This window comes from Scyliorhinus torazame, chromosome 4 (assembly GCF_047496885.1).
Source record: "Scyliorhinus torazame isolate Kashiwa2021f chromosome 4, sScyTor2.1, whole genome shotgun sequence".
Taxonomy (NCBI): Eukaryota; Metazoa; Chordata; class Chondrichthyes; order Carcharhiniformes; family Scyliorhinidae; genus Scyliorhinus; species Scyliorhinus torazame.
Genome location: NC_092710.1, coordinates 185,914,433 through 185,941,353, shown reverse-complemented (window position 1 = coordinate 185,941,353; position 26,921 = coordinate 185,914,433). Strand labels below are relative to the sequence as shown.

The window sequence follows — 26,921 nt, the reverse complement described above, 5'->3', positions numbered from 1 at the left end:
CAGCGCGAGGCAGCAACAAATAAACACACTCGCAAATAAACTAAATCTGCTGCCCGCCTGGGCCGGCCTGCAGCCCGCCTGGGCCGGCCCTCTCCCTGCCTGGGCCGGCCTGCAGCCCGCCTGGGCCGGCCCTCTCCCTGCCTGGGCCGGCCTGCAGCCCGCCTGGGCCGGCCCTCTCCCTGCCTGGGCCGGCCCTCTCTCCCTCCTGGGCCGGCCCGCTGCCCGCCTGGGCCGGCCCTCTCCCCGCCTGGGCCGGCCTGCAGCCCGCCTGGGCCGGCCCTCCTGCCCTCCTCACACAGTCCAGGAACGCGGCTCGTCCCCACTCAGTCACTCACCGAGCGCCTTCGGTCCCCAGACTCCGCTTCTCTCTCAACTGCCCGCCCCCGACAGCTTCGCCGCTGTCTTTGACCAGGGGTTTCCCAGCTATGCCCGCAGTCTCAGTCCGGGATCCGCTCTCTCTCTCCTCCCCCTCCCCCGAGAAACTGCCAGCACAGCGGAATCCCCAGGACCCTCCCAGTCCAACCCAAACTCCGCCTTGACCACAACCGTCGCCGCATTTCACCCAAGTTCACCAAAGCCGCATTCTGTCAACTCCAGAAGTGCAGCTGATTAATGCGATTTAAAAAAAAAAAATCAGTGAACTATCTGGGAGCAGCTGTCTTTTGTGGCGGGCGTTGTGTTTTGTTCAGGCGGTGTGAGGTCCCCTGCTGTCTGAGGGGGAGGGGCGGCGGCTGTGCGGCAAATGGAAATGGCGGCGCGGGCGGCCGGGATCATGAAGCGGCTCTCGGTGTTCAGGCAGTTCCGCTACTCAGGTAAAATGACCTTAGTGGCGATTGAGACCCCCCCCCCCCCCCCGGACCAACTTCGTGGCTTTGGATTCGGATTGCTCACCGAGTTATTCTAATTTAATCTAATAAATTTTGTGGTTAATAATAATCTTTATTGTCACAAGTCGGTTTCCATTACCCCTGCAATGAAGTTGCTGTGAAAATCCCCTAATCGCCACATTCCGGCCCCTGTCCGGGTCACAGAGAGAGAATTCAGGATGTCCACTCGCCGAACAGCACGTCTTTCCGGACTTTGTGGGAGGAAACCGGAGCACAGGGAGGAGACCGGCACAGACAGCGACCCAAGCCAGGGATCGACCCTGCGGCCCTGGAGCTGTGAAGCAACAGTGCTACTGTGCCACCGTGCTGGTTACATCGTTTACGTGAATTTTGGAATAAAATGCAGTCACCGTTTAGTAATCAGTGTGGCCAAATTTCTATATAGGGGAGCCACTGGTTTTTTTTAATCAGACGAAACCCGACTGTTTGTTGCCTTGAAAAACACATTTATGGTGCCCTTCTGCATGGTGAGAGTCACAAATGTTCCCATATTTTAGTCTTTTTCTGTTTTTATATCTGATATTTTAGCTTTGGTCGAAATGCACTTGGTGTGGAGCAGACCAATTTCCGAAAATAGAGACTGAATGACTTAATATTGTATGTTCTTACAAGTCACGTCTATGGAGACAAAAGTGCAAGTTTTAATACCACCTAAATGCTAGTTTCATTGTTAACTCGCTTCAGTTAGTAGATTTTGATCACTGCTCCTCAATTGATGCCTAAAACAAACAAACCACTCATTTGTTTGACATGCAGCGTCTGTGAATTATGGAATAGAAAACCGGCCTCTATTTCTGTAGTTCAGGTGGATGTTAAAGGTCCCACAACCTTATTTTTAAAAAATGCTTTGCCAGTCGCCTCCCTCAACCAACACAACTTCAAACCATTTAACTAGTCGTTTGTCTCGTTGAGTTTGTACGAAGCTATGTCTAATAGAATGCACAGGAGTCAATAAAAAGAAAAACTGTCAGACCAGTAGCATTGACAAAGTTGCTGACATAAAGATCAATTTAACAATTTATACTGTAGAGGTGGTGGCATTTTTCAGAAAGGAAGGCATTCATACCAGAAATTGGAACATTTGGCTCAAAATCTTTTTCCTAAATGTTGAATATTGTCTATAAATTTTGGATACATTAATGAAACCTGAACATTTTGAAAGTGAAATTTAAATTCAGTCCAAGGAAACGTTAGTGATGGTGGGAGGGAAAATTTGCAATATTTGAGAAACAAAGCTTATGTTACTAAAATCAATCATGGCCAAGCCTACCCTTTTGGATCAACTCAACATCTAGATTTTGCTATCATGTATTTAGCATAATACCTCATGTAGACCTGTATGTAGTACGTCTCATGGTAATCTTTTTAAAAAGAGGTGGGTCATGCCATTGTCTTGATTGTACTTGGCTCTGATGAAGTATGCATCAAAGTGGTTTTGCAAAGGGATAAAATCCTAAAATGTGTAAATAATTTACTCATGAAGAAGTGTTTGGAATTTTTCCTCAGCAATCAGCAAACTGAATAGAATGTGGAGGAAAACTAGTCTAATATCTAGTGGAACTTGAATACTTGGTATACCAATGTTTAAATTTCTTCAAAAAGACATGGGATTTGTAAAATGGCGCAAGTAGCCAACTGGCATTTGATGAGCTCTATGCTATTTTGTTATTGGAGTGCAGTTCTTTGCACTTGCCTGTGGATTATCATGATGTGTGGAGTGCACTATGATATTGAGTGCTCCCTTTAAAATGTGGTTTTGTGTGGCCAGTTTTTTTCAGTGCGTGATCCCTTTAAATTTTACAGTAGTTGTGCAAGTGCTGTATTTATCACGGAAAGTGGTTATAATATGCCTAAATAACTGCAGGGATGATCTTTTCAAGAACTTGTGTAGCTCATTTAATGTAATTGAACACCCCATGGCACTTCACAGGAGTATTATGATTCAAAATATGACATGAAATTAAATGAAAATCGCTTATTGTCACAAGTAGGCTTCAAATGAAGTTACTGTGAAAATCCCCTAGTCGCCACATTCCGGCGCCTGTTCGGGGAGGCTGGTACGGGAATTGAACCCACGCTGCTGGCATTGTTCTGCATTACTGGACTAATGTCTGGAATGGACGGGTTGTCTTGTGATGAAAGACTGGATAGGCTAGGCTTGTATCGGCTGGAGTTTTAGAAAAGTAAGAAGCGACTTGATTGAAACATCTAAGATCCTGATGGAACTTCACAGGGTGGATGTGGAGAGGATTATGGGGTAAGCTAGAACTAGGGGTCACTTTTTAAAAATAAGGGATCACCCATTTAAGACAGATGAGGAAAAATTCTTTGAGGTTTGTGAGTCTTTGGAACTCTTCCTCAAAAGTCGGTGGAGCCAGAATCTTTCATTATTTTTCAGGTAGACCTTTGGAATTAAGATCTTTTGTCCATGTTTGAACGAAGGTTGTAATGAGATCAGGAGTTCAGTGGACCTGGGGGAACCAAAACTGAAGGTCTGTGAGCAGGTTATTGCTAAGCAAGTGCTGTTTGATAGAAATGTTGGCGACATTTTTCATCACTTTGCTGGTGATTGAAAGTAGACTGATTCAGCAGGAATTGGCTGGGTTGGATTTGTCCTGCTTTTTGTCGACCAGACATACCTGGGCATTTTTCCACTTTGTTGGGTAGATGCTGGGTACAGTGCTGGAGCACATCTTCACTATTATTGCCGGAATGTTGTCGGGGTCTTTGCAGTGTTAAGTACCTTCAGCCATTTCTTCATATCATGTGGAGTGAATCGAATTGGCTGAAGACTTGCATCTGTGATGTTGAGAGCCTCCAGAGGAGGCTGAGATGGATCATCCACCCAGCATTTCTGGCTGAAAATGGCTGTAAATGCTTCAGCCTTATCTTTTGCACTAACATGAACTAGTCTCCTCCTCCTGTTTGTTGTTTGATTGTCCACCATCATTTTTGACTTGATATGACAGGACTGCATAGTGTACAGCTGATCTTTTGGGTGTGGAATCACTTAGCTCTGTATTCTACTGCTTCTGCTGTTTGGCATGCAAGTAGTTCTGTGTTGCAGCTTCACAAGGTTGATGCTTGGTTGATTTTTGGATACGCTTGGTGCTGTTCCTGGCAACCCCCCTCCCTCCTGAATTCTTCATTGAAGTCAGTGAAGTGCTCTGAATTTATGAGAAGTTAGTTTGCACGATGTCTGCTGCATTTGACTAGTTTAGGTGCTGTGCTTCCAATGCCATTTCACTACTTGAAGATCTTGGTAATTTCACTGTTACAAATACATGGATTTTGGTTCATATCTGAAAGAATTAAACAAATTAAATTAGGGCAACAGATTTTCATTGCCTCCAATTATGAAAAAAAACAGCATCTCAAATGAATTTTTAATCAAATAGCACCTAAATTGCACTAAATCTATCTTGCATATATGTCTAATATGTATCCTATACGTTTTCTCAAGTTTAATGTTTCAAAACTTAAATGGAATAAATTTTCTTCTTGAATCTATCTCACAGCTAGGAAATAATGCAAGGATACTCCCAGTGAATGTAGAACTGGGTCTTTTCCTGTCCAGAAAAAGAATCCAGGCGAATATGAAGATATTAGTTAGATTACAATCAATAAGCCTCCTCAATCACTTGTTAATTGGTTTTAATAGATCACATTGTCGTGGTTCTACATTTTGTCTATATTTTTTTGGGAAGAGATATTTATACTATAAATTTAAAGTCAATGTGAAGTGGATTTTAAAGCCTGACTTCAGAGTGTGTTTTGCACCTCCAAGGATTCCCATTCACTTCACTTTGGGATGAGAGTGAAGCCTGACAGCTTAACACTAATACTATGCTTGTAATTTAACAGTTATAAAGAGCACTTTTCACTTTCCAAGTTTTGTTCTTTATGCTGTTCTTGCTCAATTCACCCTCCTGGCCATGAAAATATTTGAATGTAAGAAAATGCTATCCAGTAGCTAATTTTAATCAAGTTGAGCAACACCGGTATTTATGGGAGTGTTAGTTAACAAAAGGGAGGATGATCTAATCTGCAAGCAAGCATTCATGTTGGTGGTAAGACAAAGGTCATCCTAGCTCAGTTTTACAGCCATGAATATGAAACGTGTAAAGAATCTGTGCCAAAGTTCAATGCTTAAATAGTAGGCAGGAACTAGAAGACTTGCATGATTCAGGGGGTAGAATTTAGTGTACCCATTGTGTATTAAGGCTATAATTGGACCATCATCAAAATTTAGAATAAACTAAATAATTATTACGGTTAAGTTCTACAAAGTGAATACGAGTCCATTTCAAAAAAATACCATGGCTGAATCATACTTGCGTTTTTTTTTTAAAGTAAATCTATTTTCTACAGATAGGACTGCAACATAGATCCTTTCAATTCACTTTCTAGTGATACTTACTGCGATTAAATGAGAATGGATAGAATATCTGATGTTTGCATTGACTATTGTTTTCATGGCCCCTATCTTCCCTGTCATTTTTCTCCCTTAGTATACATGGCCTTCAGGCAAAAGACCAAACGGTGGTTTAACCTTTATCTTGCTTAGTGTTGGTCCAAGATACTGTTCTTGCACAATTAATGTGACTGATACAATTTGCTTTGGTAACTGAACGTAACATGGTTATTCAGTAAGATCATTAAATGGGGGAAAGGTCATTGAGTAGAAAAAAATGAAATATGGCTGTATTCCTTTACAGACAATACTGGAAACACTCTGGTCAGACAACTCCGATGGAGATAGAAACAGAGTTTGTGAAACGTTATGGAAAGGGACAAAGCAATTTGTGGGGTAAGATAATTACATGTGGGAGGGTCAGTTTCAGTGGAGTGAGAACAGATCTGGCCCATGCAAATTGAAATCAAAATATTGGCAAACATTGGATTATCTTTTAAAAAGGAGATAATTTAGGCACAGTTGGAAATGCGTATCTACGCTGGGGACAGGTAGGACAAACCGAGCTAGAGCCCCCTGGATGACGAGAGAAATAAGAGAGTAATATGATGCAGAAAAAAAGGTGGATGTGACATGTCAGGTTGATAATCAGATGAGAGCTAGGCTGAATATAGAAAATTCAGAGAGGCAGTGAAAAAATTAAGAGCAGCCAAGAGAGCGTATACGATGAAACCGAAATACTATAGATGCTAGAAATCGGAAATACAAACAGAAAATGCTGGAAATACTCAGTCGGTCTGGCAGCATCTGTGGAGAGAACCAGAGCTAAGGTTAATGACTGTACATCAAAACTAAACTGAAACATTAACTTATTATAAGAATAGACTGGCAGCCAACATAAATAGGAACCCAAAAGTCATAAAATGGTGGCAAAAGGAGGTGGGCTGATTTGGGGACCAAAGAGAGGGCACATGGAGGCAGAGATACTAAATGAGTACTTTACATCTTTTTTACCAAGGAAGGTGATGCTGTTCTTGCACATTTGATGTGATTGATTATATTTGCTTTGTAACTAGTAATGGCTATTTAGTAAGGTCATTAAATGGATGAAAGGTCATTCAACAGAAAAAACTTCTAAAATAATATGACATTGTCTCAGGTTTGGGGAAGTAACTTCTTGTTTCACTGAATATCATAGCAAACTTGGTGAAGAAATCATAGGAGGTTGCTGAGACACTGGATGGGCTAAAAATTGAGAATAGATAATAGATAGGCTGGCTATACTTTAAAGTTGAAATGCCACTAGAACCGAATCAGATATACACAAAGGTGCTGAGAAAGGAAAGAGTGAAAATTGCAGAGGCAATGGGCATAATCTTCCAATCGTCTTTAGTGCCAAATGACTGGACAATTGCAAATGTTACGCCCCTATACAAAAAAGTGTATAAACCCAGCAACTGCAGGCCAATCAGTTTATCTCGGTGGTGGAAACGGTTATGGAAATTATGATCTGGGACAAAATGAACAGTCACTTGAACAAACATTCATTCCTGGCTGACACAAAAGTAAAACAGGAAAGATAGCGAATACATGGCTTACACAGGAAATTAGAGATGTATTAGATCCAAGGAAGAAGCATACAAATTGGTCAAGAAAAACAACGGGTCTGAAGACTGGAAGTTTAGAATTCAGCAAAGAAGGACCTAGGGATTGATTAAGAAGGGGAAAAGAGAGTAAGCTTACAGGGAACATAAAAACTGACTGTAAAAGTTTTGAAAGGTACTTGAAGAGCAAAAGATTGGTGAAAACAAATGTAGGTCCCTTACAGTCACAGGGGAATGTATAATTGGGAACTAAGAAATGGCTGAGCAACTAAACACATACTTTGGTTCTGTCTTCTCAAATGAGGACACAAATCAGATACCAGAAATTTTGGGGAATGCAAGGTTTAGTGAGAGGAGGAACTGAAGGAGATCCATATTAGTAGAGAAATGGTGTTGGAGAAATTGATGAGATTGAAAGCTGATAAATCCCCAGGGCCTGATAATCTACATCCCAGAGGACTTCAGGATGTGGCACTAGAAATAGTGGATGCATTGGTGGTCACCTTCCAGGATTCTTTTTTTAATAAATTTAGAATACCCAAATATTTTTTTTCCCCAATTAAGGGACAATTTAGTGTGGCCACCCACCTAACCTGCACATCTTTGGGTTGTGGGGGTGAAATCCACGCAGACATGGGGAGAATGTGCAAACTCCACATGGACAGTGACCCAGGGCCGGGATTCGAACCCGAGTCCTCAGCGCCGCAGTCCCAGTGCTAACCACTGCACCACATGCCGCCCCTTCTTCCAGGATTCTATAGACTCTGGAACAGTTCTTGCAGATTGGAGGGGAAACAGGGAATTATAGACCAGTCAGCCTTATGTAAATAGTGGGGGAAATTCTAGAAACCATTTTATAACAGAGCACTTAGAAAATAGTGGCAGCATTGGACAGAGTCAGCATGGATTTATGAAAGAGAAAGCATGCTTGACAAATCTACTGGAATTCTTCGAGTATGTAACTTGTAGAGTTGACAAGGGGGAGCCAGTGGATGTGGTATATTTGGACTTTCCAAAGGCTTTTGACAAAGTCCCACATAGTGTGTAAAATTAAAGCGCATAGGATTAGGGGTAGTGTATTGAGATGGATAGAAAATTGGTCGACAGACAGCAAACAAAGAGTAGGAATTAACAGGTCTTTTTCAAATTGGCAGGCAGTGTCTAGTGGGGTACCGCAGGGATCGGTGCTAGGACCCCAGCTATTCACAATATATATTAATGATTTAGATGAGGGAACAAGATGTAATATCTCCAAATTTGCAGATGATACCAAGTTGGGTCGGAAGGTGAGCTGTGAGGAGGATGCAGAGATCTTTCAGTGTGATTTGGAAAAGTTGAGTGAATGGGCAAATGAATGGCAGGTGCAGTATATTTTGGAGAAATACGAGGCTATCCACTTCGGTAGCAAAAACGCGAAGGCAGACTTATCTGAATGGCCATAGATTCACGAGAATGGTTCTCGGGTGAAACTTATTGGCCAAGCTGGGGCAGTTCCCTTGAGAGAAGAGAAGGTGGAGAGGAAATTGAAGTCCAAAATTCTAGTGATCTGTGTCTTGAATATATTCATTGATTTATCATCTAGAGCCCTCTTGAGTAGAGAATTCTATAAAGGAATCGCACAGTAAGTGAGCATCTGGTCTGAAATATTTTCTAATGGATTTGGTAATTAAATGACCGGAAAACATCTGCAGGGATACAAAGAAAGGGCAGGAACGTTTGATTAGCTGAGTAGGTTTTACTGAGAGCTGACATGGATCCCACACGCTGAATGGCCTCCTTTGCTATTACAATTCTTTGATTCTATTCTTGTTCGAGTTGTTTCTTTTGATTTCTCTTTGTTTCCATTTATTTTCTTTTTTCTTTTATTATTTTTGGTCCATGGACTCTTAATCGGATTGTGCCTTTAAGCAGTGGACCTAAGCAGCAGCAGCCTGCTAGTTAGGACAGTCTGTTCCAGGATTTTGTTTTTGACGAGGAGAAAACAGACTCATCGGTGCTGGGGGAATCTTAAGGACCACCTTTGGAGGAAGTCTGTTCAATTGGCTGACTGGCAAACTGGGTTGACCAGGGACAGTGTTCTAGCTGACAATTCGCTCCCTCTCTCGCTCTAAAACAAGTTGGGTAAGGGGTATTAGGAACTCGGTTATTTTTTTTGTCAGTTTAATTATATTACAGTTAAATAATAGGTTAAAAGTGTTAAATTTACAAACCTGGTGACTGCAGTTTATAGGTCTCAGCCACGGTCCTCGGGTATTTCTAAAATAACATCAAATTCACTTGTGTTGCTATTCCAGGTCAAGTGTGTGGCGATATGTCTGTGAATCAGATTATATGCAGTTAGCAACCAGTTGGTGGCGTCAGACCTTGGTCGCGTGATGTGACAGACTCATCAGTTGGTAGTAAGCCGTACACAAGGACAGTCACACATCGGTTAGTTCCAAAGCAGCCTAGTCTGTATAGTATTCTGCATGTTATCCTTCCACGTGTTAATCAATAAATCATCATTCTAAGTAAGTCATCAGCACTTCTGTGAGCATCATTGCAACAGCAAGACAACAGAACACAGCAAAGTGGGGCTGGATTTGATTTGCTCTAGTCCAAGGTCTCATGACATCCTATTATTCAAAATGGTGAGATACTATTTATTAAGTTTTGGTGTTCAGATGCACTTGACTATTGCTGTACATAAGACACAAAGCTAACATGCAGGTAAAGCAACCAGTAAGGAAGGCAAATTACATGTGGGCCTTTATTGCAGCGGGTTTGGATTACAAGAATAAGGAACTCTCTCTGCAATTGAACAGGGTTTTGGTGAGATCACATTTGGGAGTACTATGTTTTGGTCTATCTATCGCAGGAAGGTAAATTGAATCAAAAGCAAGGATGCATTTGCCTTAGAGGGGTGAACATACAAATTAGGAGCAGGAATCATAGAGTCATAGATTAGAGTCATAGATATTTACAGCATGGAAACAGCCCCTTCGGCCCAGCTTGCCCATGCCGCCCAGTTTCTATCACTAAGCGAGTCAAATGTAAAGTTATGGTGCAAAATTGCAAGCATTTACATTCTCCAATTACCAGTGCCCTATTAATACCTGCCAGGCTAAGTTGAATATTTTTTATATCTTCATCTTCATCTGCTCCACCAATTGATAAGATCATGATTGATCTGACTGTGGCCTCAAATCCATTTTCCTGTCAAATCCCTTTACCTTGTGACTCCCTTGTCAATTGTTACATCACCTGGGCAAGTGTGTGGTCAATTTTAGCCCCATGTGTCCCGGAGTCACAACACAAGTGAATTAGTGGTTCTTGGCTGCCCAATAATTACAGTCACCAGGTTTGTAAGTTGAAACACAATTACTGTATATACCAAAATTGAGCATGAAATATGCAGCAAATACAACTAGATAACAACAACCTAATACCTACCACCCCTTTAACTGCCCCACCCTCTAACCACACACACATCGCAGACAAGCACAGAGGAGCGGACGGGGGTAAAAATAATAAGGATGAAGGTCAAAAGATCTTTGCTTCAAATGGTAGTTCTTCAGCACACTGTCTTCACAGCATGCTGGCTGATCAAAACCTCTGGTTTACGGCTGGTAATGGTATTCCTTGCAGAGTCATTCATTTAGGGTCCCCACAGGTTAGCAAATACAGTACTTACTGGCAGCAGGTTTTCTGTACTTTATTTCTCATCAAGCTGGGCCTTCAGCTCAAGGTTCGCCTTCAGACCTATATCTTTCTGTGGAGACACTTTATTTCACGTCAAACCTTGCTCTCAGCTCATGGTTTGACTTCAGGTCTTTGCAGTCTCAAGAGAAAGACATCCAGGCTTGCTGGAGTGAGGGTCAGCCCTCACAGTGGTCTTCTATAGAGGTTTAGTAAGATCTTTTGCAAGAAAATTAGTTAGATCCCTTCATTCCAGCTGCAAATCAAAACTGAAGCCAAACACAACCCTTGGAGCGCTGAAAAGCATTGTAGTGGGATCAGATCCAATCACCTGTTACTGGGAAGAGCACAGCTTTTTGGGCCATCATTGGCCATCCGCCAAATCAATCAACCCGAGACCCAGCAAATCCCTGTCCATTGGTGCCAATCAGTTTACAACTCCAGCTCAAACCAGCACAGGTTTCTGTTTGAATTAAAGACACAGACCACTGCTTTCTTATGTTTGAATTAAAGATACATGTCCATAAATTGTCTGTGGATCAAAAGTGTGATGGCATAAATAAGAGAATAAACAGGGGATAAACCAGAAGGACCCTTACCCAGAGGCTGTAGTAGAGGCGGGTATAATTTTTGTCTTTTTAAAAAGCATTTAGACAGTTATATGGGTAAGATGCGTACAGAGGGATATGGGCCAAATGCGGGCAATTGGTACAGGCTTGGTGGTGTTATGGGTCCGGGTTTATAGAACCCCAAAGTGTTTCATGGAGTTCAACCGACCCACAACTTTTAATAGATTGTGGTGTGGGAAGCACACAGCGTACTCTCCAGATGTGGTACAGCAATTATGGACAAATGGTTTTTAAAACAAAACAATGTTTATTCTATGAACTCAAGTTAACCTTTTAAAAACAAACATTGAATATCTTAACACCCATTACTTCAAAGATAACCCCAAAAGACTACAACACTAAATAATCCTTCAAACTGTTCCTGTAAACATCCAAAAGACTTCAAACCTTCAGAAATAATAGCACATTAGGTTACATTCAATATATTTATACTCTTTGGATTGCAGACATCAACAGACCAGCTGTGTGTTTCTTCCTGCAGCTCTCAGCAAAGCACACAGACACTCCCAGCTGCCTTCTCAAACTGAAACTCAAAAAAGCAGAAGTGAGCTCAGCTTCCCCCCCTCTCCCCCCCCCCCCCCCCCACATCACTTCAGTAATTCTGATGAGCTCCATTTCTTGAAGGTACATTGCTTAAACATCCATTTCTTAAAGGTACTCTCACATGACAGTGGTAAAAACTGGGCAGCATGGACAATTTGGGCCGAAGGGCCTCTTTCTATGCTATAAACCTCTGACTCTGACTCTCAATCAAGAATCTATCTAACTCAGCCTTAAAAATATTTAATGCCCCTGCCATCACTGCACACTGGGGAAGAGAATTCCGTGAACTAATAACTCGAAGACTTCCGGTGATAGGGATGTGGTGAGCCAATGACAAAGGTGGGTCGCTTCCTGAAAACTTGGAATCAAGCACTTCAAACAGAAAATAACCCAATAAACTGTGAGAAACCCCCCTTCTCCCCACCTTCCTCTAACACCAACAAGATGAGCCATGTCAAGCGGCAGCAATTCCAGAAGTCGAAAAGGTGGCATAGGCAAAAAACAAAAGCCGGGATAGAATAGAATTTACAGTCCAGAAGGAGGCCATTCGGCCCATCGAGTCTGCACCTGTCCTTACAAAGAGCACTCTACTTAAGCCCATGTATCTACCCTATCCCAGTAACCCCCACTTAACCTTTTTGGACATTAAAGGCAATTTAGCATGGTCAATCCACCTAACCTGCATATCTTTGCACTGTGGGAGGAAACTGTGCTAACCACTATGCTATCTTGCTGCACTGTTACTGTGAAAATCCCTTAGTCGCCACATCCCGGCGCCATTCGGGGAGGCCGGTACGGGAATTGAACCAGCGCTGCTGGCCTTGTTCTGCATTACATGCCAGCTGTTTAGCCCACTGTGCTAAATCAGGGGTTAGGAGGAGAAAGACGAGATGGGGAGCACAAGGGATAGCCATGCCCCAGCCACATCTGAGCGAGGCATGCCGCACGTAGTGCTCCCCCCAATCCGACCAGCATCTGGAGGGAATTCGTCACGCAGGAACTCCAAGAACTCGAGGAGGCCATTGTGGTTGACATGAGAGCAACGGTGAAGGTAGCTGTGGCAGAGGCACTGATCACCTTGCAGGTGGCCCGTGAAAGGGCGGAGAGGCGTCTGGAGTCGCAGGACGTTACAATCGAGGTGCTGAAGAAAGCCAGAACCGATCAGAGCGACCGGATCACTGCATTAGAAACAGAGTTCGCAAGGTTGGCACAAGGGACACTAAAAGGGAAGGTCGAGGACCCGGAAAATTGGTCACGACGTCAGAACCTCCACATAGTGGGCCTACCGGAGGGGACTGAGGGCAGGAACCCCACGGAGTATGTGGCCCAAATGCTGGATAACCTGGTGAGCTGAGACAGCTTCCCAAAACCCCCAGAAATAGGCAGAGCTCACTGGTCACTCCAGTCAAAGCCCAAAGCCAGGGAACAGCCGAAGGCTATCATTGCAAAGCTGCACAAGTACCAGGACCAGGAAAGAATCTTTGAGCTAGGCGAGGCAGACAAAATTCTGCAACTGGGAGGGACACCCAGTCTGGGTCCACCAAGACATTGTGGCAGATCTGGCCAAGTGCCGGGCAGAGTTCAAGAGGGCTAAGGCAGCCCTTCAAAAGAACAATGTAAAATTAGGAATGCTGTACTCAGCCAAGCTCTGGATGACTATCCAAGGCAATACTATTCCACTGCACCAACAGATGCAGACAAATTCATCCACACACATGGGCTGGGAAGACAGCGACAAAACCGTCGCTGAGCCAGATGCCCCAACGGACTGGGACAATATGAAACTGTTTAGCGCGGGACTGTACCGCCTCGCTTTGAATAGTAGAAGTAAGACTCAGAAAAGAGGGGGCTAGAGCAGCAGAGCGCAAGAAGGGATGGAGAGGAGGTGGGTGGGGGGAATTTAAAAACACAGCGATTGGGGGGTTTAGAAGTTGTGCCCTATCCACTATTCATGCCCCACTCCACTCCTGTTTCCCATGCTTCACTCAGCTCCCGCTTCTTCTTGAACTGAAGTCTCATTCACTTTGCTGCCTTTTATATGCCCTGCTCTTCTTACTGATTCATGAAGGTTCACTGGATTACTTGCTGCCATGAGAATGTTGTTCAAGAAGAGAGATTGGATAAAATAGATCTGTTGAGAGGTGACCTCATTGAAATGTACAAGATTCTGCCAGGGCTTGAGAGACTGTATCCCCTGACTGGAGAGCCTCAAACAAGGAGGCATAACTTCAGGTTAAAGGGTCGACTATTTCAAACTAACTTGAGGCATTTCTTCACTCGGGGTTGTGAATCTACGTAATTCTGTATCCCAAAGGATATAGGGTGCTGAAATTGTTACGTTTATTCCAGGCTGAGATCAGTAGATTTTGGACTCCCAAGGGAATCAAACGATATGGAGAAAATTAAATTGAGAGAGAAGATTAACTGTGCTCTGAATAAATAGGTTTGCATTCAAAGTCTGCATCTTTGTCTATATATATATATACGTTTCTGGAACATACCTCTTCATTTAAGGGACATCTTGACAAATACATGAATAGGATGGGAACAGAGGGATACGAACCCAGGAAGTGTAGAAGATTTTAGTTTCGACGGGCAGCATGGTCGGCACAGGTTTGGAGGGCCGAAGGGCCTGTTCCTGTGCTGTACTTTTCTTTGTTCTTTGTTCATTCACCTGAGGAAGGAGCAGTGCTCCGAAAGCGAGTGATTTGAAACAGACCTGTTGGACTTTAACCTGGTGTAAGATTTTTTACTGTGCTCACCCCAGTCCAACACCGGCATCTCCATATCATACCTAGGAGGAAAGAAGAAGCAATTCTCTTGTGGTGCCCATGATGAGTTTTAATTTGTAAAGACATTTTTAAATTAGTTCAAGAACTCCACAATTAACTGGTTCCCATGCAGAACCACTATTATTAATATCAAACTTTGATTACAAGAATACACCAATAAATATAACCTAGTTGGTAAAATATTACCTTTTCCAGAAAAGGTTAAAACACTCTTTCTCTATCCAGGTGATACATGCCAGAAAATTGGCTACAACTAAGTTAATGAATCTGCATGTCCCAATTCTGACTTGATGCCCTTTCTAAATATTGTCACCATGTGGGTCTCCTGCCAGTCTCTGGAAATAATCTGAGATTCGAATGAACTGTAGCACAGTGGTTAGCACAATTGCTTCACAGCTCCAGGGTCCCAGGTTCGATTCCCAGATTGGGTCACTGTCTGTGCGGAGTCTGCACATTCTTCCTATGTCTGCGTGAGTTTCCTCCCACAGCCCAGAGATGTGCAGGTTAGGTGGATTGGCCATGCTAAATTGCCCTTAATGTCCAAAAAGGTTGGGTGGCATTATTGGGTTACGGGGAAAGGGTGGAGGTGTCCTTTTAGGTAGGGTGCTCTTTCCAAGGACCTGTGCAGACTCGATGGGCCGAATGGCCTCCTTCTGTATTGTAAATTCTATGATTCTATGAACTGTTGAGTATACAAGCAAGAGGTATACCAAGTCTAATTCCAATTCCTGTGAGTACCCTTTCAAAATGTTAGGAGCAGCAGCCTGAACTGTTCTAAAAGCTATAAGGTTAATAGGTTGCTAAAGTTGCTAAATGAAGATTAATGTACTGAAATTTACTGTGTAAACCTCTATTTTGCTCGCTCTTGGCTAGGGTTGGAAAAGGTGGGGTAATGCCTAATTTGAGTCAGCCAGGTTTGGACGGGTCACGGGTTGCCCAATGCTGGAATAGACAGGTGCGTAAGCAGTGAAACAGATTACTAATCCAGTGCCATACCATGCGAATGCAGTGCCCAGCTAAATTGTTCTGTTGAATTTTCATTTCAATTAAAGTTAATGCATGGCACAAAATGGGCAAGTCTTTCCGACAACTCTGGTTTTCAGACAGATGGATTTGAGATTCAGAGGATGGATTCAGAGGCTTTTCCCCGGGGTAGAGGGGTCAATTACTAGGGGGCATAGGTTTAAGGTGAGAGGGGCAAGGTTTAGAGTAGATGTACGAGGCAAGTTTTTTACGCAGAGGGTAGTGGGTGCCTGGAACTCGCTACCGGAGGAGGTGGTGGAAGCAGGGACGATAGTGACATTTAAGGGGCACCTTGACAAATACATGAATAGGATGGGAATAGAGGGATACGGACCCAGGAAGTGTAGAAGATTGTAGTTTAGTCGGGCAGCATGGTCGGCACGGGCTTGGAGGGCCGAAGGGCCTGTTCCTGTGCTGTACATTCCTTTGTTCTTTGTTCTTGTTCTTTGAGATACTCTGCCTGTGTAATATTTTATTAGCCAGAAATGAGTTATCTCTGATCAGCATAAATCTGAAGAATGAGCAGAAAATGAGGGTGGCATGTGGCACAGTGGTTAGCACTGTGACTATGGTGCTGAGGACCCTGGGTCACTATCCGTGTGGAGTTTGCACATTCTCCCCATGTCTGTGTGGGTTTCACCCTCACAACCCAAACATGTGCTGGTTAGGTGGATTGGCCACGCTAAATTGCCCCTTGAAGAAAAATTAATTGGGTACTCTAAAGTTTTTTTAAAAGAATTGCATTTGATAAATTTGAAAGGGGGAATAGACATTTTTCCTTAGACTGAAGTCAAATCTTTCACATATTTTGTGTTGATCACTTGAGTACTATATTAATAGACAGCATCTTCATCAGCTAGGTTTGTGAAAAGTGAATTCTTAGCCTACCCAATCGACATTATGAAATCCAAACTTATCTTCCCGCAAGTCTTCGAATGCATGTGCAGGCCCCAACAGTCTGCATATGCGCAGTACAGCATCTTTACATTCTTCAAGCTCAGGACAGGCCCAGCATACCTGCGCATAAAGCGAAGGCAAAGGTGCAAAAACCCAGGTCAGGTGATTGGGAGTGGCAGGCCATAGCTAGCAAGTACCCCAGACAAGGGAACAGGGAGAAATCCCAAAAGGAATTCCCAGGTAAAGACAAAAACAGGGGTCAAAAACAAGAGCTGAAATTGTGCTTGTGAATTGGTTCTCTAGTGTAGACTTGGAAATCCAGGGGACCGGAATCTCGGAAGACCACATTGAACCCCTGTGAAGTTTTTGAAGCTGTCCGTTTGACTTTTGGCGAGAATTCCAAGGCAAGTTCTACAATGGTGAAGGTTGGAAATCTTTGTGAGAGTAATGAGTTTGTGAGATTGGTTGACTCGGTTACTGCCTGGGTGGGTTATTGAGAAATCTGTGAAATCTGATTTTGTTGCATTTGGCATTGTGTAGCATTGTGTGTTTGACCACAGTTCGCCTGTTAATTCATGCGTACCTCATATTAACCTTGGAAGTTAGAATAAAAGGTAGATATTGTAAATTGCTTTATAATTCGAACCTTTAAAATTAACTGTTTAAAACCTGTGAAATGTTGTGGCTTTATTCATTCACTTAAGTAGGTGTATTAAATCCATAAGTTTGTTAACTTTAAACAAAATGTTATTGATCCCTAACTGGACCTTATCGACAATTTAGGGGTCTGAACAAGGATCACAACAGTAAGAAATAGGAGTAGGAGTTGGCCATTTGGCCTCTTGACCCTGCTCCACAGTTCAATAAGATCGTGGCTGATCTGATTGGTGGTATTCTCACTTTGTTGCTGACCCTCTGTAATCTTTGATTCCCATGTAAATCTGATCTCCTGAAACATTGAATAATGATGGCGCATGTTTTCAAACTTTTTGTTTAGCTTGTTTGCAATTAACTTGACTTAGTTTAAAAGAATCTTAATTTTGCACTCTATAGAATCCCTACAGTGCAGAAGGAAGCCATTCGGCCCATCGAGTCTGCACCGACCCTCTGAAAGAGCGCCCTACCTAGGCCCACTCCCCCACCATATCCCTGTAACCCCACTTAACCTGCACATTTTTGGACTGTGGGGGGAAAACCCGAGCACCCAGAGGAAACCCATGCAGGCTTAGGGAGAACGTGCAAACTCCACCCAGTCACCCAAGACCAGAATCGAACCTGGGACCCTGGCGCTGTGAGGCAGTAGTGGCAACCACTTACCATTCCTCAAGAGGTTAACACATCTTTAGTATACCATGTCTAAATACTGTATTCTTTGTATTACAGGTTATACCTGTCGTCATTTCACAGTTTCTTCAATTATGATGGGTATGTATTTTCAAAAACAGGATCAGAAGCAAGCAGTTTTCCAATGTTCATAATGGGCAGACCTGGGCTGAATGTTGACAGGGCTGAATATCGAACTCTCCGAACAAAGTCCCAAATCAATTTTTCATATGATAAGCAGCAGACGTTCAGGTCTGTGTTTCAATATAAATGGAAGTGTGTGTGGGAGGAAAATGTGGTTAACTGAAATCTGCAAACACTGGATGGTTATAACCCAGAGCCTAATTATGTTCTGACCAGAACTTATTAGTTGTGATTTTTTAAAAAAGTGTATTGATATAATGCAGTGCACAGATTTAAAGATAGATCATTACTATTTTACCATGGGCTTTTTAAATTTTTATTTTCCTTGTGCTTAATTCTGAGATTCTTCTCACATACGAGTCTTCTCATCAGATAGTATACATTTTGCAGTACATAACGCAGAGTCGAAAATTGCTTGCTTTAGCTTAACATTCTGCAATGAAATTTAAGCAATAGTTTCATCACACTTCCTCCACTGGCCAGTTTCATACAAACCGTTAAAATCATGATTTGTAGAAGCAAAACAATTAGGCAAATATAACAGAATAATAAACATTATTAAAAAGATTTATTTTTCTATGGTACCTTTCACGACCACAGGACGTTCCAAAGTGTTCAGCCTATTAAATACTGGCTGAGAAAGTCAGCAAGCAGTTAATTTCATCCTTCGAGCTTCAGACTTTCTGCAAGTAAAAATAGTCCTGCAAACCTTTCCCCCAGATTTTTAGTTCTAATGAAATTAAGACAGTTTATTAGTATTAAACGAGAAGGGCAGCATGGTGGCGCAGTGGTTAGCATTGCTGCCTCACGACGCCGAGGTCCCAGGTTCGATCCCGGCTCTGGGTCACTTCCGTGTGGGGTTTGCACATTCTCCCCGTGTTTGCTTGGGTTTCGCCTCTACAACCCAAAAATGTGGAGGGTAGGTGGATTGGCCACGCTAAATTGCCCCTTAATTTAAAAAAGTATTTGGGTACTCTAAATTTAAAAAAAAGTATTAAACAGGAATATTGTCTTTGTATGAATATAACATAATATAGATGCTCCATTTAAAAGTTGATAGATAGTGGTATTGTAGTTTGTGATGTATACATCCTCCTTCATATTTTATTGAAAAATGTGAATATATTAAATATTTTATTTTAATTTGCGACCCCAGAATTAGTTTCTCAAATTCAGAGGAAATTTCTTGGAATGCTGTATAGTTAGAGTGATTAGACATGCACTTGAAACTCTCAATATTTACAGCAATCTAATAACTTAATTCCAAGTAGAGTGAAGGACATCATGATTGTAATAAATTCCTAGTCTGAAAAACATGAATGTTGAGACAATGGGCATCTTTCCTATGGAAACTCAGGAGAGCATCCATTTTGACTGAACATATGCTAAAATAAATAGAAATGACAGCAACAAATCTATCGCAGTTGTTGAAAATTATAGTCCATAATTTGCGTGGGGCTACTTTTGGCAAAAATTCATAACAGAGTACCTAGTGGTGAGTTTTTGGTGTATGCGCAAGCATCTTTTTTGGGGAAAATGTTTGCGCTCTATCATACTGCACTGAGCACCACTGCCCCCCAAGCTTTGCACCATTCTTCAAAACTCTTAAGACTTACACACATTCAAAGAACAGAATAGATTTTTTTTCTTCAATATTTCTTGTATTTTGCTAAATTTATTGTCCTTCTTATAGAGAGGACCCATGTCAACTGTGAAGTTAAAGGTGATGTTGCTGTTATTCGATTTAATGCACCAGATTCTAAGGTAGGTGGGGTTATGGGATAGGGTGGGGGTATGGGCCTAGGTCGATTGGCCAAAAGACCAACTCCTGCACTGTAGTGATTCTGTAATTAATTTAACATCTTTTATTTGTTGCTAATACTGAATAATTAGCCATGATTGAATGGCGTAGCAGACTCGATGGGCCAATTGGCCTAATTCTGCTCCTATGTTTTATGGTCTTATAAGTACAATCATCAATTTACCTGTTATAATAAAAAATAAAGGCAAGTTGTATTTTATTTAACCACAATATATTGCTGAATCACCAAAGATACGGGGCGGGATTCTCCCTTCTAGGGACTAAGTCCCCACGCCTGCCGGAAAACGGGCGGGAATCACTCCAGACTTTGTCCTAGAAAGTCTGGGGTGATTCTCCATCCTCAAGGGGGATAGCAGGGTCCGAGCGTGAGTCCCGCAGCTCCGGCTGCCGGCGGGGCACTGGAGTTAGGCCGGCGCGGCTGCGTATGCACACGGCGGCAGGCCGCGGGTCCGCGCATGCGTGAGGCGGCCATCTTCGTCCCTGCGCAACATGGCGCGGCCCTACAGGGGCCCGGCACGGAGGAACATAGGCCCCCCCCCCCCCCCCCCCCCCCCCCCGGAATGAGCGCGCCTGCCGATCGGTAGCCACCAATCGCGGGACTGGCTACCATGGAGGCACCCCGAAGTCGGATCCCTCCACGCCCCCACCAGGACGACCCCCACAGCCAGAACGCCGAGGTCCCGCTGGGTGGGACCACATGTGAACCACGCCGGCGGGCACTCAGCCCTTCGAGCACGGAGAATTGCCGTGGTAGGCGCTTTCAACGGCCCCTGATTGGCGCCGCGTCTATCGCCCGCACGCGACTGCCGCAGATTCTCCGGTCGCCGGAGAATAGCATGCCGGCGTGGGAGCCTATTTTGGGTATTTCTCTGCCCCCGCGCCGTGCGTGATTTCGGCGCGGAGGGTCGGAGAATCCCGCCCATGTTTAGTGTTCTTCTGTTATTTTGCTGCATGTTTGTTCTGGTTAAAAAGGCAATTCCCGAGGGCAACCCAGGTTCGATTCCGTCGCCGGGTTACTGTCCCGTGTGGAGTTTGCACATTGTCCCCGTGCCTGCGTGGGTCTCATCCCCACAACTCAAAGATATGCAGAGTAGGTGGATTGGCCACGCTATATTGTCCCCTAATTGGAAAAAAGAATTGGAAACTCTAGATTTAAAAAAAAGGCAATTCCCCAAATTTCAGGTGAGGTGGGAGTTACGGCCCTTGACATCAATGCAGCATTTGATCGCAGCATTTGAGCAAATGTGGCATTAAGGAACCCTGACAAAATTGAAATCAATGGGAATTTGGGGTGGAGGGCATGCAGAAGGGGTGAACTCTCTCTACTGTTGGGAGACAAACCAAACACACAGACTGTTGTGATTGTTAGAGGCCAATCATGTCAGCCCCAGGAGTTCCTTAGGATAGTGACAAAGCTTGACGATCTTCAGCTACTTCATCAGTGATCTCCACTTCCAATGGTCAGAGGTGAGGACGTTTTTTGACTTTGTCACTGTATTCAGTATCATTCACGACACCAATACTGAAACAGTACTTGTCTGCATGCAGCAAGACCTGGACAATACACAGGCTAATAAACAAGGCCAGATGTCAGCTATGATGTTTTAGAATTGAGCACTAAAATTAACAATCCCAAGATTGAAGAGATTATTCAGACAAACAAAGCATCAACAAAATTAAAAATGGAGCATTGTGTCTTGAAATTCCCACCATGGAATCATACAGTACAGAAGAGGCCCTTCAGCCAATCAAGCCTACACTGACAAAAAGCTACTCTAAATCTACACTAATCCCACTTTCCAGCACTTGGCCCATAATCTTGAATGTTATGACATTTCAAGTGCTCATCCAAGTACTTGTTTTAAAGATTGTGAGGTTTCCTGCCTCAACTATCCACCCAGGCTGTGCATTCCAGATTCCCACCACCCTCTGGGTGAAAAATTGTTTCCTCAAATCCTCTCTAAACCGTCTGCCTTTCACCTTAAAATGATCCCCTTGTTATTGACCCTTCAACTAAGGAGAACAGCTGCTTTCTATCCCCCCACGTCCATGCACCTCAATCAGGTCCCATCTCAGCTTTCTCTGCACCAAAGAAAATAACCCGAGCTTATCCAGCCTCTCTTTATAGCTAAAATGCTCCATTCCAGGCAATATACTGGTGAATCTTTTCTGCACCCTCTCCTGTGCAATCACATCCTTCCGATGTGACCAGAACTGCACACAGTACTCCAGCTGTTGCCTAACCAAAGTCCTGTATACCTCCAATATAACCTCCCTGCTCTTATAATCCATGCCATGATTGATAAACTGTCCCATATGCCTTAACTACCCTATTCACCTCGGAGATCTGTCGACAAGCACCTCAAGATTCCTCTGTTTCTCTGAAATTCTTAGTGTCCTGCCATTCATTCATTACTCCCTTCCACCACCCCTTGTTTCCTACTACAAAACTAATTTTGGATCTAGCTTGCCACGTTACCCTGGATCCATGTGATTTTATCTTCTTTGGTCTCCCATGTCGGACCTTGTCAATGGCTTTGCTGAAATCCACATCAACTACATTAACTGCCCTTCCATCATCTACACACCTGGTCATCTCAAAAAATCCAATTAAATTTATTAGGTGTGACCTCCTTCTGACAAAGGCATGCTGACTGTCCCTGATCAAACTTGCCTCTCCCAGTGGAGATTGATTCTGTCCTTCAGAATTTTCTCCAATAGTTTCCCTACCCCTGATGTGAGACTCACACTAATTCCCTGGTTTATCTCTGCCACCTTTCTTGATAAGTGGAACCACGTTAGCTGTCCTCCAGTCCTCTGGCACCTCCTCTGTGGCCAGAGAGGAATTAAAAGTTTGGGTCAGAGCCCCTGTAATTTCCTCCCTCATCTCCCACAACAGCCTGGATACAACTCATAAGACCCCGGGGATTTGTCTACTTTTAAACCCACCAGTACGTCCTCATTATTTTTAATAGCGACTCTTCTTAGCGCAAACCTCTGTGATGGGTTTTCAAGTGCATGAGGATCTATAATATTTCTGATCGGGAAAAGAGGTAAATGTTGTTCTTTGGCAGGGGAAGCTAAAATGTTACAGAGAGTAGTAAAGGGTACTTGGTCACAGAAACTCTCACCCTTGTTAAGGCGTCAGATTGGTTGTCCTTCATATTGAACACACTGGGAGAAATTAAAAATAAGGATTCGGGAACAATACTTATTCACTTTGGGATAATGTGCATTCTACAAAGCATGCTGACAAGAAAATATTACAAATAGATATTGCGAATTTGAAACAAATGTTAGAGAGCAGGGAAATAACCAAACTAAAATGGGTTGGCACCAGCCATCGATTGTCAGATTGTTTCACAAATAGAGGTGTGAGCTCAAAAGGATTACTGGTGATTCTCTGAGAAGGGCAGCTGGTGATTTGAGGAACTGTAAAAAGGATTATTTTTTTAGGACATTGCTTTCTTTGTATTTTTAAGGAGGGGGAAAAGGGAAGGTTGAACAATATATGGGAAAAAAATAGAAAGAGAAAGGAATCCTTTTTATTTCTTTGTTACTTACTGCTGACATTTCTTTTGACAATGGGAATCTGTTAGGGTAGGAAATAGTTAATAGTCGAGGAGTGTGTTTTTAATTGTAGGTTAATTGGTTAAGCACATCACTGGGTGTATATAAAGAGAAAACATTCTGCAACTAGTTCGCGGCTGGATATCCTTGGAGAGGGAGCATGCGGTGTCCACTGGCACTCTTTGAAACCTGTGACTTGAGGGCATCACAGAGGCTGGGGTGCATCATTGACCTCCCCAACAACATTTTGTTTCCTTTGTGAATTTGTTCTTGGTTACAAGCCCCCCTTAAAAGATTTCCACATTCATTTGACTTGTTTATTTTGTTAATTTAGCCATTTGTCTACGGATTGCTCAAAAGCATACAAAAGGGAGACGAGTGATAATAGAGTTGGAGTTTAATGTCATTGAGAAGTCAAGACTTGGTTTCTTTATTACCCACTAGCCATTGGAATTTATCACCTAGCAATCTCGCCTAGGCATTCAACAACACTACATTCGCTGAATTCCCCACTATCAACATCCTGGGGATTGCCATTGACCGAAAACTGACTTTAACCAAGCATATAAATAATGTGGCGACCAATGCAGGACTTGGGAGTTCTGCAGTGAGTAACACGTCTCCTGACTTCCCAAAGCTTGTCCACCGTCTCCAAGATAGAAGTCAGGAGTGTGATGGAATACTCTCCACTTGCATGCACGAGTGTAACTTGAAGAATACCTCGACACTATCAAGGACAAAGTGGCTCATTTGATTGGTACCCCTTACACCACCTTATACATCCACTCCCTCCACCAGTGATGCATTGGCAGCAGTATGTACTACCTATAAGATGCATCAACTTGCCACGACTCCTTTGACAGCCTGCCATTTCTACTACCTAGAAGGACAAGAGCAACCAAAACATGGGAACATATCACCTGCATGTTTCTCTCCAAATCACACCATTCTGACTTGCAAATGTTTTACACTACCATCATATTCGCTCGCTTAAAATCCTGGAACTCCCTCCACAACAAGAGTTGTAGATGTACCCACTCCATAAGGACTTCAGTAGTTCAAGAAGACAGCTCACCACCACCTTCTCAAGGACAATTAGACAATAAATGCTGGCCTTGCCAATTGACTAGGGTTTTATAAGGGCAAATTGTCTTTCTCTTATGATCCTACTTTCTTCAAGTCTTCCTCCAGTAGAGGCTAAAGTGCCCATTAACATTTAATTATGCACATAAATCTGGACCTATCATGTAAATAAATAAAATATTCCAATTTGAAAAACAGAACTCCATTCTCTTCCAGGGCCAAATTTTAAATCCGGCATAGACTGTATGATGAAGTTTCTTCCTCAGTGAAATAACGTTTTTCTAATCTTAGTCCAATAGGCCTAGCTCAAATTCAATACAAATGGCAATTGTTCTATCTCTAATTGTGCTCGTTATTTTTTATGTAAGATCTGGGCCACTATACTTCTGTAGTTTAAGATTCTGCAGATGAAAATATGGATTTGTGTGCATTTAATGATTTAGTGAGTAAAGCTGTAGAGATGAAACAGAAAAAGGAGGCTTCTTCGAATGGTGTCTTTATAATTCAGCAAAGAACCAAGCTGAAAACAAAAGTACATAAGACCGGAAAAAGGAAATAAAAGGCTTAAGAGTATGTGATTAATGCATAACCTAAAATGGAATCCAAAACTCCTTTAAACATAGAAACAACAGAGTGGGGCCAATTTGAGACCAGAAAGGAGATATTTTTATGGAGACAGGGATATGGGTTTATGTGTAATTTGTATCTGTCTTTGCTAAAAACAAGGAGGCTGCTAACATCAGAATAAAGGAGAATAAAAATTTAGATAGGATAAAAATTAACAGGGAAACCTGAAAGATCGGCAGCTCAGAAAACTCACCCAGTCGGGGAGGGATGCATCCTAAGTTGCTAAAGGATGTTAGGATGGAAACTGCAGTGACTGTTCTCAATTTTCCAATTATCCATGGATTTTCGATTGGTGCAGAGGATTGAAAGGTTGTAAATGTTACACCCCTGTTTAAGAAAGGGGAGGGGTTAAACCCAACAATTACAGGGCAATCAACTTAACATGGTGGGGTGGAAAATTTTACGAGACCATGACAAAATGAATTGGCACCTGGGAAAAATATCCAAAAACAAATGAAAGCCATCTTGCATTTGTTAAATGCAAATCCTGTTTGACTTGATTGAATTCTTTGACTAAGTAACAGAGGGTGGAGAGGGTAGTCGAGTAGATGGTCTTTCAAAGTAATTTGATAAAGTACCACATTTGCAAAAGTGCCAATGGATCCGTGGGTACAAAATTGGTTAAGACGCAGAAAGTTGTGATGAACAGCTATTCCTCAGACTCCGAGGAAATACACAGTTCTGTTCTCCATTGATTGCTGTTGAGACCACTGCTATTTTTGATCTACATCAATGACCTGGGCCTGGGTGTCCAAGGCATAATTTTAATTGCAGACAGCACAAAACACAGAAATTACATAAACAGTGAGAAGAATAGTAACATCAGGAGGAATAGTCTGCTAAAATGGGCGGACTCTGGGCAAATGAAAGATAATGCAGAGATGTGTGAAGTGATTCATTACGATAAAAAGAATGAGGAGAGCAATGTAAACTAAAGGTGGTGCAGGGACCTCGGGATAGTTCTACGCAAATCCCATGTGATAGGGCAAGTTGAGACTTTAAAATGCTGTATGGTATTCTTGGCTTTATAAGTAGATGCATAAGAGTACAAACGCAAGGAAGCCTTGTTAAATCTTGATAAAACACTAATTATGCCCCAACTGGAATGTTGTATCCAATTCTGGGTAGCACACCATCGAGGCTTTCAAGAAGGTGCAGAGCAGACTTAGGAGAATTGTACCAGAGGTGAAGCACTTCTGTTACATGGAAAAATGGGGTATTTTGTCTTGGAGCAGAGAAGGTTAAGGAATATTTGTAGAGGTGCTCAAATTACCCATGTACTCAACTGACTGACATTGGTTTTGAGTGTTGCTGATTTTCTCCTTGGTTCAATTGCTCTGTTTTATTACCTTTGCTCTCGAGTCGCCAGGTATCTTTATGATACCGCCACGAGATTCAAGTCCGAGTAATGATCAATAACCCACTACACCGATTAGTAAGATTCAAATCAAAGCACATTTATTATACACAGCAATCGCTACTCATGCACAAATTCTACGTCTAAGCTACTTCTGCAACTAACAGGCCTATACTTAACTTCGGACTGGCCCGCCAGGTCAGGGGAACAAATGGCCTTTTGTTCGGGTTCTGAGTCTGCGGGATACGAAGTTGGTACGGAATGGTAGCTAGGAGCGCCTATCTCGTAGCGAGCGTTGAATTAAGACTTGCTTTGTCGGGAGTCACTGTTGGTTCATGTTGCTGGGTGACCCGGGCAGGACGCAGAGATGAAGAGAGCGATATGAACTTGGGGCTTAACTCTTATAGTCCCCAGGGGCTTCCCGCCTTTCGGGGCGGACCCTGTACCTGGTCCCAAGTGATTGGACTTTGTCCCAATCGCTTGGTTCGATTTCTCCAATACTGGAGCGGTTCCCTGATCGATGGGCGT

General features: G+C 42.9%; 2 protein-coding genes across 5 annotated transcripts in view; one reads left to right on the top strand and one right to left on the bottom strand.

Annotated features, from left to right (window-relative positions):
• Positions 1-496, bottom strand: part of hadhb (hydroxyacyl-CoA dehydrogenase trifunctional multienzyme complex subunit beta) — a 52,067-nt gene extending 51,571 nt beyond the window's left edge. The window contains exon 1 of one of the 2 annotated variants that reach the window (XM_072498994.1): positions 336-496. The gene's annotated coding sequence lies outside the window, so the exon portion shown is untranslated. The remainder of the gene's footprint in view (positions 1-335) is intronic. The other variant, XM_072498996.1, reaches the window with a different exon arrangement.
• Positions 497-598: 102 nt separating this feature from the next.
• Positions 599-26,921, top strand: part of hadhab (hydroxyacyl-CoA dehydrogenase trifunctional multienzyme complex subunit alpha b) — a 91,603-nt gene continuing 65,280 nt past the window's right edge. The window contains exons 1-3 of one of the 3 annotated variants that reach the window (XM_072498989.1): positions 599-812; positions 17,851-17,892; positions 19,628-19,698. In XM_072498989.1, coding sequence (XP_072355090.1) covers positions 743-812; positions 17,851-17,892; positions 19,628-19,698 — 183 coding nt within the window. In that variant the 5' untranslated portion in view covers positions 599-742. Of the gene's footprint in view, positions 813-5,608; positions 5,698-16,851; positions 16,872-17,850; positions 17,893-19,627; positions 19,699-26,921 lie in introns of those variants that run through there. The other 2 variants (XM_072498990.1, XM_072498991.1) reach the window with 2 other exon arrangements.